The 17,618-nt window shown below is 40.9% G+C and overlaps 1 protein-coding gene across 1 annotated transcript in view; it reads right to left on the bottom strand.

The window, feature by feature from the left end:
- Window positions 1–229: 229 nt before the first annotated feature.
- The window catches only part of utrn (utrophin), a 664,298-nt gene continuing 646,909 nt past the window's right edge, over window positions 230–17,618 (bottom strand). Inside the window, exons 76-78 of the mRNA XM_067989572.1 lie at window positions 16,488–16,578; window positions 6,084–6,106; window positions 230–1,783 (exon numbers count right to left, since the gene is read on the bottom strand). Coding sequence (XP_067845673.1) covers window positions 1,698–1,783; window positions 6,084–6,106; window positions 16,488–16,578 — 200 coding nt within the window. The 3' untranslated portion in view covers window positions 230–1,697. The remainder of the gene's footprint in view (window positions 1,784–6,083; window positions 6,107–16,487; window positions 16,579–17,618) is intronic.

The following is a 17,618-nucleotide window of genomic DNA, read 5'->3' as shown; positions in this document are numbered from 1 at the left end:
GAAATCACCCATAAGCCACACTTCACAGAGTATCAGTTTGGCACAGCAGGATGACAGATTATAACTAAAGCCTCTTGGTATTGCTGTTGTAAATTCTCACTTGTAAATTGATAGCCTGCTCTACATCATAAAGGTGTAGAGACACTTACTGCAGTCTCAGTGTGGCATAGTGTGGAGATGCCGGTGATGGACTGGGGTTGACAATTGTAAACAATTTTACAACACCAAGTTATAGTCCAGCAATTTTATTTTAAATTCACAAGCTTTCGGAGGCTTCCTCCTTCCTCAGGTGAACGTTGTTGGAAGCCCTTCCCCCATTGCTGGATCCTAATTTATTAAAGCTACTTTAGTTATGAAGACTGTTTACATCACCTCCTGGTTTGTGGAAAACCATAGCTCATGGAGTGAAATGGTAGCTTCGTGCCATCTGAAGTAGGTCACTTATAGGATTGTGAGTAAATACTAAGAGATTGAGATCCTTCTGTTACCAGGATTTAAAGCTTGTTGACGAGCAAAAGACAATGGAGATCTTCCTTGATATCCGGTATGGCTATCACAAAGTCTGAGGGCTTCATCCTGTTAGGGACAATATTAATTACATGAAGTATAATGTTAACACCAGTGCAGATTTTAGTTTGAAAATAGCCATAAGCCTTACCTTACCCACAAGAGAACATTGAAAATGTTACAAAGTAACAACACACAGTAACAGCAGGCGCCACAGAGGAAAATCAAAAGGATTTTCTGTTTTTTGTTATATAAATGAACTTTATTTTGAATGAAATATGTAGTGATGTCAGGTGTGATCAGGATTTAAGATAGTCTGTATACCTAGAAGAGAACACAGTACCATTACATGTTAAAATATTATGTCAATTATTGAACTTAGGAGGATGAGAAGTTTACAGTGTAGTGGTACAGCCTACTGAATGGTCAGTAATTACATCATTAAGGGGGAAGGTTAACATATGTATATGAAGTTGGGCTGATCCTCACTAAATTTTTAAAGGATGCACAAAAAAAATAATGGAGACACCACCAAGTCACTACTGACCAAATACTTGGACCCTTCTGCCATTTGGTCTGATGGAAATGAAAGCTTTGTATGCAAGGGAATGCATTGTGTAAAATTCATTACTGAAGAAAGGAGAGTCTGAGGTAGAAAAGTGGTCATGGCTTTCCTTTGTTACAATACATTAAAATAATTATCCTATTCATAAAATTTGCTTGGGCACAGATCATTAAAATTCACACTGAAGAGGAGAAAACTTTCTCCTCCCATATTTGCAAGACTTTGGCAGAACTCCAAAAATAAGCTACTTTCTTAGAAACATAGCCAACATTCAGAGACACAAGTGTAAGACTCTGTTGTCTAAGAGGGTGGCACTGGTGAGAGTGACATTTTCTTTAAAACATTGTAAAATGCACATACGATTTGAGAATGTCCCATCAATACTCTCTCACACCAGTAATAAAAAGCACCCTCCCCAAATGCTGCATGTTTATACAAATAATGGCAAGATTTTTCAGACTCCAACATTTTACTCTTCATTATTTTACAATTGCATAGTAAAAGAAGCAAAGAGGAACAGACAATAGTTAAAACTACTGGTCTTTGGGTCTCCAGGCGTGAGCTCCTTCAGTGAGACAGATTAGTGGAATTGATCATTCTTTGAAGATTCCATTCAGTTTCTTTATTATTCACAACTGCTGTTGGTCATTACAGGAAATGGTTGTCTCAATGCAAATGTCTGCTGCATGGAACACATTGCTACATCATTACCTGTGAGATGGAAGAGAACACACTCAATTATTTCAGCTCCTAATGAGACACTACAACCAAACATGAATATACATTCAGCAATAAAATTACCTTTTGCAAGTGTGCCCTGAAGTTTGTGATAGTACTTTCTTAAATAGAGGGAATTTAGCATATAATGGTTAGGAGTCCATGCATTTTTCTGAACAAAGATGATTGTTAGACCAGGTGTTAGCATTCATTTAAGAGGGGTATGTAGTGTAATGGTTATGGTACTGGAGTAACAACCCAGAGGTCATGAATTCAATTCTCACCAGGGCAAGATGTGAAAATCTGATAATTTGTAAAAACCCAATAGTTCACCAACGTCCTTCAGGGAAGGGAACCTGCCACCACTGCCTGGTCTGGCTTACATGTGACTCCAGTCCCACATTATGTGACTGACGCTTAATGCCCTCTGGGCAAGTAGGGATGGGCAATAAACAATGCCTTGGCAGCATTACCCACATCTCAAGAATAAATTTAAAAATGTAACACAATCAAACTTCAGGACATAGTTTACAATTTTTCGTAGTGAATTTATTCTTGTTTCAGTACTCATTAGCTGTAAAACTCCCCCTCTACCCCAAATAATTTTCCCAATATCATAGCTTGCGGGTCGGGGGAGAAGAGAAAGTGGCCTATCTCCTGGCTTCTTTTAATGCCACTCAGTAACTAGAAAGTGGTGTGTCTACGAATGACTACACTGATTTGTCTTCCAATTGCTTCTTCCTACTGTGAAGGAATCTCATCTCAGTGACCAAGCTGAGATTGGGCAAACAACAGCATCTTACTCTCCCCACCCCCACACAAAAAAAAATCTAACTTCTTATATGTAAGTAGATGTAATATATTTGAATTTTCAAAAGGCCTTCGATAAGGTACCGCACTATAGACTCATGACTAAGGTCAGAGCATGTAGAGTCAGGGGACAAGTAGCAGAATGGTTAGCAAGCTGGCTACAAAACAACAGAGAGTAGAGGTTAAAGGTAGTTACTCAGACTGGCAAAAGGTGAGAAATGGCGTTCCACAAGTATAGGTGCTGGGACCACTGTTGTTCACCATTTACATAAACGATTTGGACTCGAGAATCAGAAGTACAATTTCAAAATTTGCGGATGACACCCAATTGGGGGTATAGTTGATACTGAGGAGGACTGCGACAAAATACAGGAAGACATTAATAAACTTGTAGAATGGGCGTGTAATTGGCAAATGAATTTCAATATAGACAAGTGTGAAGTGATACATATTGGTAGGAAGAATAAGGAGGCCACATACTCCTTGGAAAATAAAAGTCCAAATGGGGTAGAGGAGCAGAGGGATCAGGGGGGTACAGATACACAAATCACTAGAAGTAGCGCCGCAGGTTAATAAGGCCATAAAAAAAAGCAAACAAAGCACTGCGGTTCATTTCTAGAGGAATAGAATTGAAAATCAGGGAAGTTATGTTAAACTTGTATAGAACCTTGGTTAGAACATACTTGGAATACCGTGAACAGTTCTGGTCTCCATATTGTGAAAAGGAAATAGAGGCACTGGAGAAGGTGCAAAAAAGATTCACTAGGATGGTATCAGAACTGAGAGGTTACACCTATCAGGAAAGATTGAACAGGCTGGGGCTCTTTTCTCTAGAAAAGATAAGGCTGAGGGTGACCTGATAGAGGTCTTTAAGATTAAGAAAGGGTTTGATAGGGTAGATGTGGAGAAGATGTTTCCACTTGCAGAGGAGGAACATAGGAACTGGAGTAGGCCATTTAGCCCCTCGAGCCTGTTCCGCTATTCAATGAGATCATGGCTGATCTGTGACCTAACTCCATAGTCCCATATCCCTTAATACCTTTGGTTAACAAAAAAATCGATCAATCTCAGATTTGAAATTAACAACTGAGCTAGCATCAACTGCCATTTGCAGAAGAGAGTTCCAAACTTCTACCACCCTTTCCTAACTTCACTCCTGAAAGTCCAGATTCTAATTTTTAGGCTATTTGCCCTAGTCCTAGACTCCCCAACCAGCCAAAATATTTTCTTTCTATCTACCCTATCAGCTCCCCTTAATATCTTGAAAACTTTGATCAAATCACCCCTTAATCTTCTAAATTCCAGGGAATACAACCCTAGTTTGTGTAATCTCGCCTCATAATTTAACCCTTGGAGTCCAGGTTATCATTCTAGTAAATCGACGCTGCACTCCCTCCAAGGCCAATATATCCTTCCTAAGGCGCGGTGCCCAGAACTGAACACAGTACTCCAGATGTGGTCTAACCAAAGCTTTGTATTGCTGTAGCATAATTTCCACCCCCTTGTATGGCAGATGGAATATAATGTGGAAAAATGTGAAGTTATCCACTTTGGTAGGAAAAACAGAAATGCAGAGTATTTTTTAAATAGTGAGAGATTGGGAAATGTTGATGTTCAAAGGGACCTGGGTGTCCTTGTACATGAGTCACTGAAAGCTAACATGCAGGTGCAGCAAGCAATTAGGAAAGCAAATGGTGTGTTGGCCTTTATTACAAGAGGATTTGAGTACAGGAGTAAAGAGGTCTTACTGCAATTATATAGGGCCTTGGTGAGACCGCACCTGGAATATTGTGTACAATTTTGGTCTCCTTACCTAAGAAAGGATATACTTGCCATAGAGGGAGTGCAATGAAGGTTCACCAGACTGATTCCTGGGACGGCGGGATTGTCGTATGAGGAGAGATTGAGTAGACTAGGCCTGTAGTCTCTAGAGTTTAGAACAATGAGAGCTGGTCTCATTGAAACATACAAAATTCTTACAGGGCTCGACAGGGTAGATTCAGGGAGGATGTTTCGCCTGGCTGGGGAGTCCAGAACTAGGGGTCACAGTCTCAGAATAAAGGGTAGGCCATTTAGGACTGAGATGAGGAGAAATTTCTTCACTCAGAGGGTGGTGAATCTTTGTAATTCTCTACCCCAGAGGGCTGTGGAGGCTCAGTCATTGAGTACATTCAAAACAGAGATCGATAGATTTCTAGATATTAAAGACATCAAGGGATATGGGAATGGTGCAGGAAAATGGCGTTGAGGTAGAAGATCAGCCATGATCTTGTTGAATGGCGGAGCAGGCTCGAGGGGCCGGATGGCCTACTCCTGCTCCTATTTCGTATGTTCTTGTATTCTAGTACCCTAGATACAAAGGCCAGCATTCCATTAGCTTTTCTGATTATTTTCCGTAGCTGTCCATGACATTTAAAAAAAAATTTGTTCATGGGATGTGGGCGTCGCTGGTGAGGCCAGCATTTATTGCCCATCCCTAATTGCCCTTGAGAAGGTGGTGGTGAGCCGCCTTCTTGAACTGCTGCAGTCTCTGTGGTGAAGGTTCTCCCACAGTTCTGTGAGGAAGGGAGTTCCAGGATTTTGACCCAGCAGCGATGAAGGAACGGCGATTTATTTCCAAGTCAGAACGGTGTCTGACTTGGAGGGGAACGTTGGTGGTGTTCCCATGCGCCTGCTGCCCTTGTCCTTTTAGGTGGTAGAGGTCATGGGTTTGGGAGATACTGTCGAAGAAGCCTTGGCGATTTGCTGCAGTGCACCTTGTAGATGGTACACAATGCAGCTGGTGGAGGGAGTGGATGTTTAAGGTGGTGGATCTGGTGCCAATCAAGTAATTTTAATGACCTATGTACATGGGCCCCTAAGTCTCTTTGGACCTCCACTGTTTCGAGCTTTTCATCATTTAGAAAGTACTCTGATCTATCCTTTTTAGGTCCAAAGTGGATGACCTCACACTTGCCTACATTGAAACCCATTTGCCACAGTTTTGCCCATTCACCTAATCTATTAATGTCATTCTGTAATTTTATGCTTCTATCTACACTGCTTACAATGCTGCCTATCTTTGTGTCGTCGGCAAATTTGGATATGGAGCTCTCTATCCTGTCATCTAAGTTGTTAAGAAACATAGTGAATAGTTGAGGCCCCAACACAGATCCCTGTGGGACACCAGAACTAGGGCCATAAAAATAAGATAGTCACTAATAAATTCAATAGGGAATTCAGGAGAAACTTCTTTACCCTGCGAGTAGTTAGAATGTGGAACTTGCTACCACAAGGAGTAGTTGAGGCGACTAGCATAGATACGTTTAAGGGGAAGGTAGATAAACACATGGGGGAGAAAGGAATAGAAGGATATGCTGATCGGGTTAGATGAAGAAGGGAGGGAGGAGGCTCGTGTGGAGCATAAATGCGAGCATGGACCTGTTGGGCTGAATGGCCTGTTTCTGTGCTATAGATTCTATGTATCACATTCAAAGACTCTTACCTGTTGTCTTGTAGCAAAACTTGCTGTGATTGGGTGGAGGAAGGAAAAACACAGATATTAGAAACAGTGGTTTAAATAACTTGTAAAGTGAAAGACCATCAGGGCCCTTTTTAAAATCGAAGAATTACAAAGAACTGTAATTCATTTTGACATTGTCTTTCTGATTCTGAATGAATGGGGAGCATTGATGTCAGGTTGGGAGTTGACATTTTTGGTGCTCGATACTATGTTCTAAATTTCACCGCTGGTTTCTAGCACTAGTTTATATAGGATGCAGCTTCACCACAGTCTTCAGGAAGGGGTTCAGGAGTAATCCAGTCTGAAGTCTAATTCTACTTACTCTGTAAAGTCTAGCTCAACTGTGATACTTTGGTTTGTGATATATGATGCCAACTTTTGAGTAACAGACATACAAAATCAGGCGTGATGATCCTTGATCAAAATAAAAGGGAGTCTTTACACACTGCAACTTCCATTAACTGAACAGCTTTTCACAGATGGAAACTCCTAACTTCAATTAAATTTTCACACTTTGAATAACCTTGATTCTAGTACAAAGTTTTCCGATTTGATCAGATTGTCATTTGAATTTTCTCAGGGCCTCCTAATCAAAATCGAAGCACAGCTTGTCCTTCTTCCCTTCTCACCCCAAAAACGTGGTTTCCCTCAAGTCCCAATTTAATGTTACCTGGCTAAAACTTTACTTGCCTTGCCTTCACATTTCTAATTGGTAAGCAATTGACCCAGGACACACAGGTGTAATTCAATCTCTATTTTAAAGTCATACAATCTGTCCTTATTATTGTATTTTCATTATAAATTCCAATGTCCACATTTGTATGTGGACTGCCTATGTAAACTTATCATGCTGTAATGATACCCTCCTGCCAGTGGTAGCAGCCATTCCAGGGAGAATCAAGAGAGGCCAGGCAGGATCATGCAGCAATAATCAGCCGGAGGCAGAGTAAAATGGGCATGATTTCCAGAATGATACCACTAGAACTGACTTGTGACATGGGTTGGTAATTGATTAGGAGGTAAGAGACAGAGAGCATGGATCAAGGGAACGTTCTTTAATCGGCAGGATGTGACAAGTGGTGTTCCCCAGGGATCTGTACTAGGGTTTCAGCTTTTCACCATAGCACAGTGTGTGTTACAGCACAGAAGGAGGCCATTTGGCCCATCGTGCCTGTGCCGGGTCTTTGAAAGAGCTATCCAATTAGTCCCACTCCCCTGCTCCCCATAGCCCTGTAATTTTTTTCCCTTCAAGTATTTATCCAATTCTCTTTGAAAGTTACTATTGAATCTGCTTTCACTACCCTTTCAAGCAGTGTATTCCAGATCATAGCAACTCTCTGTGTAAAAAAAAAATGTTTCCTCATGGTTCTTTTGCCAATCACCTGAAATCTGTGTCCTCTGGTTACAGACTCTTTTGCCACTGGAAACAGTTTCTCCTTATTTACTCTATCAAAACCATTCTTGATTTTGACTACCTCCATCAAATCTCCTCTTAACCTTCTCTGCTCGAAGAAGAACAACCCCAGCTTCTCCGAGTGCAACATATCGAAGTTTGCAGATGATACAAAGATGGGAGGGAAAGTAGAGAGTGAGGACATAAAAAACCTGCAGGGGGATATAGACAGGCTGGGTGAGTGGGCGGAGATTTGGCAGATGAAATACAATATTGGAAAATGTGAGGTTATGCACTTTGGCAGGAAAAACCAGAGAGCAAGTTATTTTCTTGATGGCAAGAGACTGGAAAGTACTGCAGTACAAAGGGATCTGGGGGTCCTCGTGCAAGAAAATCAAAAAGTTAGTTTGCAGGTGCATCAGGTGATCAAGAAGGCCAACGGAATGTTGGCGTTTATCGCTAGGGGGATAGAATATAAAAACAGGGAGGTATTGCTGCAGTTATATAAGGTATTGGTGAGACCGCACCTGGAATACTGCATACAGTTTTGGTCTCCATACTTAAGAAAAGACATACTTGCTCTCGAGGCAGTACAAAGAAGGTTCACTCGGTTAATCCCGGGGATGAGGGGGCAGACATATGAGGAGAGGTTGAGTAGATTGGGACTCTACTCATTGGAGTTCAGAAGAATGAGAGGCTATCTTATTGAAACATATAAGATTGTGAAGGGGCTTGATCGGGTGGATGCGGTGAGGATGTTCCCAAGGATGGGTGAAACTAGAACTAGGGGGCATAATCTTAGAATAAGGGGCTGCTCCTTCAAAACTGAGATGGGGGGAAACTTCTTCACTCAGAGGGTGGTGGGTCTGTGGAATTTGCTGCCCCAGGAAGCTGTGGAAGCTACATCATTGAACAAATTCAAAGCAGAAATAGACAGTTTCCTAGAAGTGAAGGGAATTAGGGGTTACGGGGAGCGGGCAGGAAAGTGGACATGAATATAGATTTGAGGTTAGGATCAGATCAGCCATGATCTTATTAAATGGCGGAGCAGGCTCGAAGGGCCGATTGGCCTACTCCTGCTCCTATTTCTTATGTTCTCCAGTCTCTCCACATAACTGAAGTTCCTCATCCCTGGTACCAGTCCAGTAAATCTCCTCTGCAGCCCTCGCTAAGGCCATGACATCCTTCCTGAAGTGTGGTGCCAAGAATTGAACACAATAGTCCAGCTGAGGCCTAACCAGTGTTTTATAAAGGTTTAGCATAACTTCCTTGCTTTTGTATGCTATAACTCTATTAATAAAGCCTAGGATCCCATATACTTTTTTAACTGCCTTCTCAACTTGTCCTGCCACCTTCAAAGATTTGTGTATGTGCATCCCCGGGTTCTTCTGTTCCTGTACCCCCTTTAAAATTGTACCATTTAGTTTATATTGCCTCTTCTCATTCTTCTCATTTGAATGCGTGGCTGCAGGGATGGTGCAGGAGGGAGGGATTTAGATGCCTGGGACATGGGGACCGGTTCTGGGGAAGGTGGGACCTGTACAAGCGAGACGGGTTACACCCAAGCAGGACCGGGACCAATGTCCTCACGGGGGTGTTTGCTAGTGCTGTTGGGAAAGGTTTAAACTAGAGTGGCAGGGGGATGGGAACCTTAGCGGGGAGTCAGAAGGGAGTAAAGTTGAGAGCAACAAGAGAGGGGAAGACCCAGGGGAAATTTACAATACAAATAGTACAAACAGTTGTTCAAGAACAAGTGAAAGGGAAAAGCGTAGAGCAGCAGAAAGAAAGTGTACTTTAGACACTACAGATAAAGTGAAAATTAGAAGGCGTAAAGCGATTAACCCAGCATCAAAGCTGAAGGACAGGCTAGGGTGTGTGGCCCAACGAAGAGTTCTATATACAAATGCACGGAGTATAAAGAATAAATTAAATGAACTACAGGTTCAAATTCAAATTGGAGGGTATGACATGATAGCTATTACTGAGATATGGCTGCAGGATGGTCAGGATTGGGAACTAAATATACCAGGTTATAAGGTCAACAGGAGAGATAGGGAAAATGGAAGAGGGGGAGGAGTAGCCTTAGTGATTAGAGATGAAATCAATTCAATGATAAAGGAGGATATAACGAGAGGTAAGCAGCCAACACGGACGTTATGGGTTGAATTGAGAAACAGGAAAGGATCTAAGACTATAGTGGGAGTTGTGTATAGGACCCCTGGCAGCAGCTCTGAAGTGCTAGACTGTATAAATGCAGAGATTAGACAAGCATGTAACAAAGGCATAGTGGTCTTAATGGGGGACTTTAACCTTCACATAGATTGGGGAAAGCAGACTAGCAACTGTCAGAAAGGTAGTGAATTTCTTGAGTGTGTCCGGGATAGTTTTCCACAGCAGTATGTCCTAGAGGCAACAAGGGGGCAAGCCATACTAAATTTAGTAATGAGTAATGAACCAGATTCAGTTAACAGCTGAACTGTGCGTGAACATCTATCCAATAGTGATCATAACATGATCGAGTTCAATGTACTGTTTGAAAGGGAAAAAAGTGAATCAGCTGCTAAGATTCTAGACTTGGGTAAGGCCGACTTCAATGGACTGTCCACAATAAACTGGGCAAATCTGTTAATGGATAAAACGACTGATGATCAGTGGGAAATGTTTAAAGAAACATTTAATGAGATACAGAACCGGTTTATACCCCTGAGGGGCAAGAACTCTACTTGCCAAAAAAAACAGCCATGGACAACTAAAGAGGTAAGGGACAGTATAAGACATAAGGAAAGGGCATACAAAAAGGCAAAAAATGGCACAGATCCTGGTGAATGGGAAAGATACAAAGATCAACAAAGGGTCACAGAACAGATAGTCAGGGCTACAAAAAGAGAGTATGAAAAGAAACTTGCAAGGGATATCAAAACCAATAGGAAGAACTTTTATAGTTATATTAGGAAAAAGAGGGTGGTCAGGAGCAGTGTTGGCCCCTTAAAACTGAAAGTGGGGATATTGTCATTGACAATGGGGAAATGGCGGACATGTTGAATAATTACTTTGCGTCAGTATTTACAGTAGAAAAAGAGGATAACATGCCGGAAATCCCAAGAAAACTAATATTGAATCGGGGACAGGGACTCGATGAAATTAACATAAATAAAGCAACAGTAATGAAGAAAATAATCGCACTAAAGAGTGACAAATCCCCAGGACCAGATGGTTTCCATCCCAGGGTTTTAAAGGAAGTAGGTGAGCAGATTGCAGATGCCCTAACTATAATCTTTCAAAGTTCTCTAGATTCAGGAACTGTCCCTCTAGATTGGAAAATTGCATGTCACTCCGCTTTTTAAGAAAGGAGAGGGAGGGAAACCGGGGAATTCTAGACCAGTTAGCCTAACATCTGTTGTGGGGAAATTGCTGGAGTCTATAATTAAGGATAGGGTGACTGAACACCTCGAGAATTTTCAGTTAATCAGAGAGAGCCAGCATGGATTTGTGAAAGGTAGGTCATGCCTGACAAAGCTGATCGAATTTTTTGAAGAAGTGACTAAAGTAGTGGACAGGGGAATGTCAATGGATGTTATTTATATGGACTTCCAGAAGGCATTTGATAAGGTCCCACATAAGAGACTGTTAGCTAAGTTAGAAGCCCATGGAACCGAGGGAAAAGTACGGACTTGGTTAGGAAGTTGGCTGAGCGAAAGGTGACAGAGAGTAGAGTTAATGGGTAAGTATTCACATTGGCAGGATGTGACTATTGGAGTCCCGCAGGGATCTGTCTTGGGGCCTCAGTTATTCACAATATTTATTAATGACTTAGATGAAGGCATAGAAAGTCTCATATCTAAGTTTGCCAATGACACAAAGATTGGTCATGATGTGGAGATGCCGGTGATGGACTGGGGTTGACAATTGTAAACAATTTTACAACACCAAGTTATAGTCCAGCAATTTTATTTTAAATTCACAAGCTTTCGGAGGCTTCCTCCTTCGTCAGGTGAACGATGTGAACCTGACGAAGGAGGAAGCCTCCGAAAGCTTGTGAATTTAAAATAAAATTGCTGGACTATAACTTGGTGTTGTAAAATTGTTTACAAAGATTGGTGGCATTGTAAGCAGTGTAGATGGAAACATAAAATTACAAAGGGATATTGATAGATTCGGTGAATGGGCAAAACTGTGGCAGATGGAATTCAATGTCGACAAATGTGAGGTCATCCACTTTGGATCAAAAAAGGGTACTTTCTAAATGGTAAAAAGTTAAAAACAGTGGATGTCCAAAGGGACTTAAGGGTTCAGGTACATAGATCATTGAAGTGTCATGAACAGGTGCAGAAAATAATCAATAAGGCTAATGGAATGCTGGCCTTTATATCTCGAGGACTGGAGTACAAGGGGGCAGAAGTTATGCTGCGGCTGTACAAAAGTCTGGTTAGACCGCACCTGGAGTACTGTGAGCAGTTCTGGGCACTGCACCTTCGGAAGGACATATTGGCCTTGGAGGGAGTGCAGCGTAGGTTTACTAGGATGATACCCGGATTTCAAGGATTAAGTTACGAGGAGAGATTACACAAATTGGGGTTGTATTCTCTCGATTTTATAACGTTAAGCGGTAATCTGATCGAAGTTTATAAGATATTAAGGGGAACGGATAGGGTGGATAGAGAGAAACTATTTCCACTGGTTGGGGATTTTAGGAGTCGGGGGCACAGTCTAAAAATTAGAGCCAGACCTTTCAGGAGTGAGATTAGAAAATATTTCTACACACAAAGGGTGGTAGAAGTTTGGAACTCCCTTCCGCAAACGGCAATTGATACTAGCTCAATTGCTAAATTTAAATGTGAGATAGATAGCTTTTTGCCAACCAAAGGTATTAAGGGATATGGGCCAAAGGCAGGTATATGGAGTTAGATCATAGATCAGCCATGATCTTATCAAATGGCGGAGCAGGCACAAGGGGCTGAATGGCCCACTCCTGTTCCTATGTTCCTACCAAAATGTATCACTTCCCACTTCTCTGTTAAATGTCATCTGCCATGTGTCTGCCCATTTTACCAGTCTGTCTATGTCCTCCTGAAGTCTGTTACTGTCCTCCACATTGTTTACTACATTCCTAAGTTTCGTGTCATCTGCAAACTTTGAAATTATACCCTCTATACCAAAATCCAGGTCATTAATATATATCAAAAACAGCAATGGTCTTAACCCTGGGGAACACCACTGTATACTTCCCTCCAGCCTGGAAAACAACTGCTCGCTGCTACTTTCTGCTTTCTGTCCCTTAGCCAATTTTGTATCCAAGCTTCCACTTTTCCTTTAATCCCACAGGCTTTAATTTAGTTAACATGTCTATTATGTGGTACTTTATCAAATGCCTTTCAAAAGCCTATATACACAACATCACGCACTATTCTCATCTACCCTCTCTGTTCTTCATCAAAGAACTCAATCAAATTAGTCAATCATGATTTTCCTTTAACAAATCCATGCTGACTTTCATTTATTAGTCCACACTTTTCCAGGTGCCAATTAATTTTGTCCTGGATTATTGTTTCTAAGAGTTTCCCCACCACCGACGTTAGGCTGTTTGGCCTATAATTGCCGGTTTTAACCCTCTCCCCTTTTTTGATCAGGGGTGTAACATTTACAATCCTCCAGTCCTCTGGCACCGCCCCCATATCTAAGGAGGATTGGAAGATTGTGGCCAGCAATTTCTACCCTTACTTCCCTTACTAAGATGCATCCCATCTGGACCGGGTGACCTTTCTCCTTTGATTACTGCCAACCTTTTAAGTTATATTTATATATCAATGATTTGGACGAAGGAATAGAGAGTTTTATATCCAAGTTTGCAAATGACACTAAGTTAGACTGCACAGTAAGTTGTGTAGATGGGAGCAGGAAGTTACAAAAGAACACAGACAGATTAAGTGAGTGGACAAATCTACGGCAGATGGAGTTCAATGTGGGGAAGTGGATCTTAGAAAGACAAATCGGAATATTTTCTTAATTGGGAGAGACTAGGACCTATGGATGAGCAAAGCGGTTTGGGTGTCCATGTGCACAAATCACAAAACTAGTGTACATGTACAAAATGTAAACAATAGGGCTAATGGAATGTTGGCCTTTATGTCAAGGCAGTTGGAACTTAGAAGTGAGGAAGTTATACTTAAGTTGTACTGAGCCTTGGTCAGACCCCATCTGGAGTACTGCATTCAGTTTTGGACACCGCACCTCAGGGAGGATATATTGGCATTGGGGGGAAGACAGCACATATTCAGCAGAATTATACCAGGGCTTAAAGGGTTAAATTATGAAGACAGGTTGAATAAACTTGGCTTGTATTCCCTTGAGTTTAGAAGGATGAGGGGTCATCTAATCAAGGTCTTTAAAATGATAGAGATTCGATGGGGCAGATAAAGAGAAATTATTTCCTCTGGTGTGAAATCCAGAACAAGGGCGGGGCATTATCTTAAAATTACAGCTAGGCCATTCAAGACCGAAGTCAGGAAGCACCTTTTCACACAATGTGTGTTGGAAATGTAGAACTCTCTCCCCCACAAGGCGGAGCTTTCAAGACTGAGATCGATAGATTTTTGTTGGGTAAGGGTATTAAGGGACATGAAGCAAAGGCGGGTAAATGGAGTTGAGGTACAGATCAACCATAATCTGACTGAATGGCGGAACAGGCTCGAGAGGCTTAATGGCCTACTCCTGTTCCTATAACTAGGTTGGTGGCAGTAAGATCAACTGGAAGCAGCAGGCAGAATGCAATAGTGAGTCCTCACTGCACAGTTATGCTAAAAAATATCTTTATTTACACAGTGTTTCCTTGAAATAATTTGTCAGGTATTTTCTGGTTGAGGTAAAGATTATTACAACAAAATGTCATACATTTCTTGATGTTCAGTTAAAAACAATTTGGACAAACAATTTATTGCAGGTGAGAACGTATGCTACAGAGAAACTGTATGGGATTGGGGAAAATTGGCACCAATAGGGTTAAGGGTCAAACATAGCTGGATGTAAGGAACAAAACTGCAGTTTTCATGGAGATTGGTCTCGGTATGGGACTGGTAGATTAGAAGTGAAAATGCATAAAAACAACTTGCATTGCTAAAGCACCTTTAACATAGAAAAACATTCCAACTGGGCAAGAAGGAGAGGTGTCTGAAAGCTTAGGATAAGAGATACATTTTTAGAAGGTGGTGAGGGAAGGAAGAGAGGCAGAGGGGTTTAGGGAAGGAGTTCCAAAGAGTAGGAATGAGGCTGGTGAAGGTCCTGCCACTAATAGTGGATGGAGGCACTTCTGTTTAGAATAGAAGTATGTTTGTAAGATTTATGAAGACAGACAAATAGTCTACATCTTGCTCATAAAAATAAAAACCTCTATCAAAACTTTGTCCTAATTTTTATTTAAATTTCATGCCTGACAAAAACTTTTCATCTTTGGATAGCAGGGAGAAATATTGCTGAATAGAGTTCGATATCACTAACAGTGACAAACCAGGGGGAGGAAACAAAAATAACAGATTAAAAATAGTAAAAGACATTTAAAACAGCTTTCTTGACTCATCACACATTTCTAATTCCCTGTGTTCTATCTTCAAATAGAACCCAGCACTGACCACAGATTACTTCTGAAGGTCACTTAAAAGCTGGCAAAACAACTGTTAAAATGACTAAGCTGACAATGCAGCAGCTAACAGAGACTCCTTTTACTGGTGCCTGCGCGGGGGATTGAGAAAACCAAAGTGAAAATTCAGCTTTAGGGGAAAAAAAACTAAGTCCAAAGCAAACTAGAATTTTAAAAAAGTTAAATTAAATTTGAAGGGAAGAAACTAAAAAGCAAAACAAGGGCTTGACAGGGTAGATGCTGAGAGGCTGCTTCCCCTCGCTGAATTGTCTAGAACTAGGGGACATAGTCTCGGGATAAGGAGTCGGCCCTCTTGGACCGAGATGAGGAAAAATTTCTTCACTGAGAGGGTTGTGAAGCTTTGGAATTCTCCACCCCAGAGGGCTGTGGATGCTCAGTCGATAAGTATAGTCACGACTGAGATCAATAGACGTTTGGACACTAAGGGAATCAAGGGATATGGGGATAGAGCGGGAAAATGGAGTTGAGGTAGAAGGTCAGCCATGATCTTCTTGAATGGCGAAGCAGGCTCGAGGGGCGGTATGGCCTACTCCTGCTCCTATTTTTTATGTTCTTAAAACAAAGTTCAGTGACGTCAGCGAGATCCACTATCTGTCTATACGTTGCGATCTTTGGCTACTGTGTAACTTCTAAATAGAGAAGTATGTCTGTTTAGATCTGCCGAAAATGCAGAATGCTCCTACCTAATTAATCAGCAACATATGGCTGTGCTTAACAGCTCCCAACTCACACCAGTGGCAGATGATCAAGGACTGAACTAATTATGTTAGATTTGGGATTTCAGTGGCACTCAGTTGCTCATGAATAAATTCCTCCATGACACATACAACCTGTGTTCTATGAATTTTTGATTTAAAATAATAACTCAGCTGACCTGACATGATTAATTTGAAGGCCTCTCTAAGTGGGTTCAGATTACTTTAGATGTACAGTTAACAATTCAGCACCAGTAGTGCAATTTTGCAACCTTTAATTGGACACATTAGCATTCAGCCTTCCCTCCATCTGATGGAGAGCTATGCCTCAAATTGTTTCCCCTTAGTTATGTTCAGGTGTAGTGCATCTGGAAGAAACCACACAGTTGGGTACTCTATAAAAATGTGCTGTGGTTCGAAGAGTACACTAAACCCTGGCTTAATAATGACTGCAAGCAACTGCCTACACTTCCCTGATGAAATGACAGTTTCTGCAACTAGCGAGGGCAGATGCAGTCAGTCATCAATATGGAACATATCATGGTTACGAGGATTTTAGCACTTGACGTCATTTCTAACATCTACATGAAAAATGGTAATAGAACCACAAATCAAGTGTAATAAATAGAACCCAGCCATCAACATACTTACGGCTGCAAGCCGGGAAAGAATTATTGATTTGCTCCATGACGTCCGTGAGGTCTGTACTTGTGTCCTGGGGTGGGATCAATAATTCATCTGAAATCAGGACAATCAGAAGATCATCACACAAAACTAAATCTGACTTCCTTTAATTTGAAGGAGAAAAGCACTTCTATCTACTGTGCAGTCAGCACACATTATTGCAATCACATGTGACATTATATAATACCTGTAGTATTCTGTTAAAGTAGTTGCACATGCACATACACACACACACATATATGCAGATACACATACACACACATATATATGCAGATACACATACACACACATATATATGCAGATACACATACACACACATATATATGCAGATACACATACACACACATATATATGCAGATACACATACACACACATATATATGCAGATACACATACACACACATATATATGCAGATACACATACACACACATATATATGCAGATACACATACACACACATATATATGCAGATACACATACACACACATATATATGCAGATACATACACACACATGTATATGCAGATACACACACACATATATGCAGATACACACACACATATATGCAGATACACACACACATATATGCAGATACACACACACATATATATGCAGATACACACACACATATATATGCAGATACACACACACATATATATGCAGATACACACACACACACATATATATGCAGATACACACACACACATATATATGCAGATACACACACACACATATATATGCAGATACACATACACACATATATATGCAGATACACATACACACATATATATGCAGATACACATACACACATATATATGCAGATACACATACACACATATATATGCAGATACACATACACACATATATATGCAGATACACATACACACATATATATGCAGATACACACACACACATATATATGCAGATACACATACACACATATATATGCAGATACACACACACACATATATATGCAGATACACATACACACATATATGCAGATACACATACACACATATATATGCAGATACACATACACACATATATATGCAGATACACATACACACATATATATGCAGATACACATACACACATA

This window comes from Heptranchias perlo, chromosome 8 (assembly GCF_035084215.1).
Source record: "Heptranchias perlo isolate sHepPer1 chromosome 8, sHepPer1.hap1, whole genome shotgun sequence".
NCBI classification, from domain to species: Eukaryota; Metazoa; Chordata; class Chondrichthyes; order Hexanchiformes; family Hexanchidae; genus Heptranchias; species Heptranchias perlo.
The sequence above is the reverse complement of the archived record's forward strand: the minus strand, read 5'-3'. Positions and strand labels throughout refer to the sequence as shown.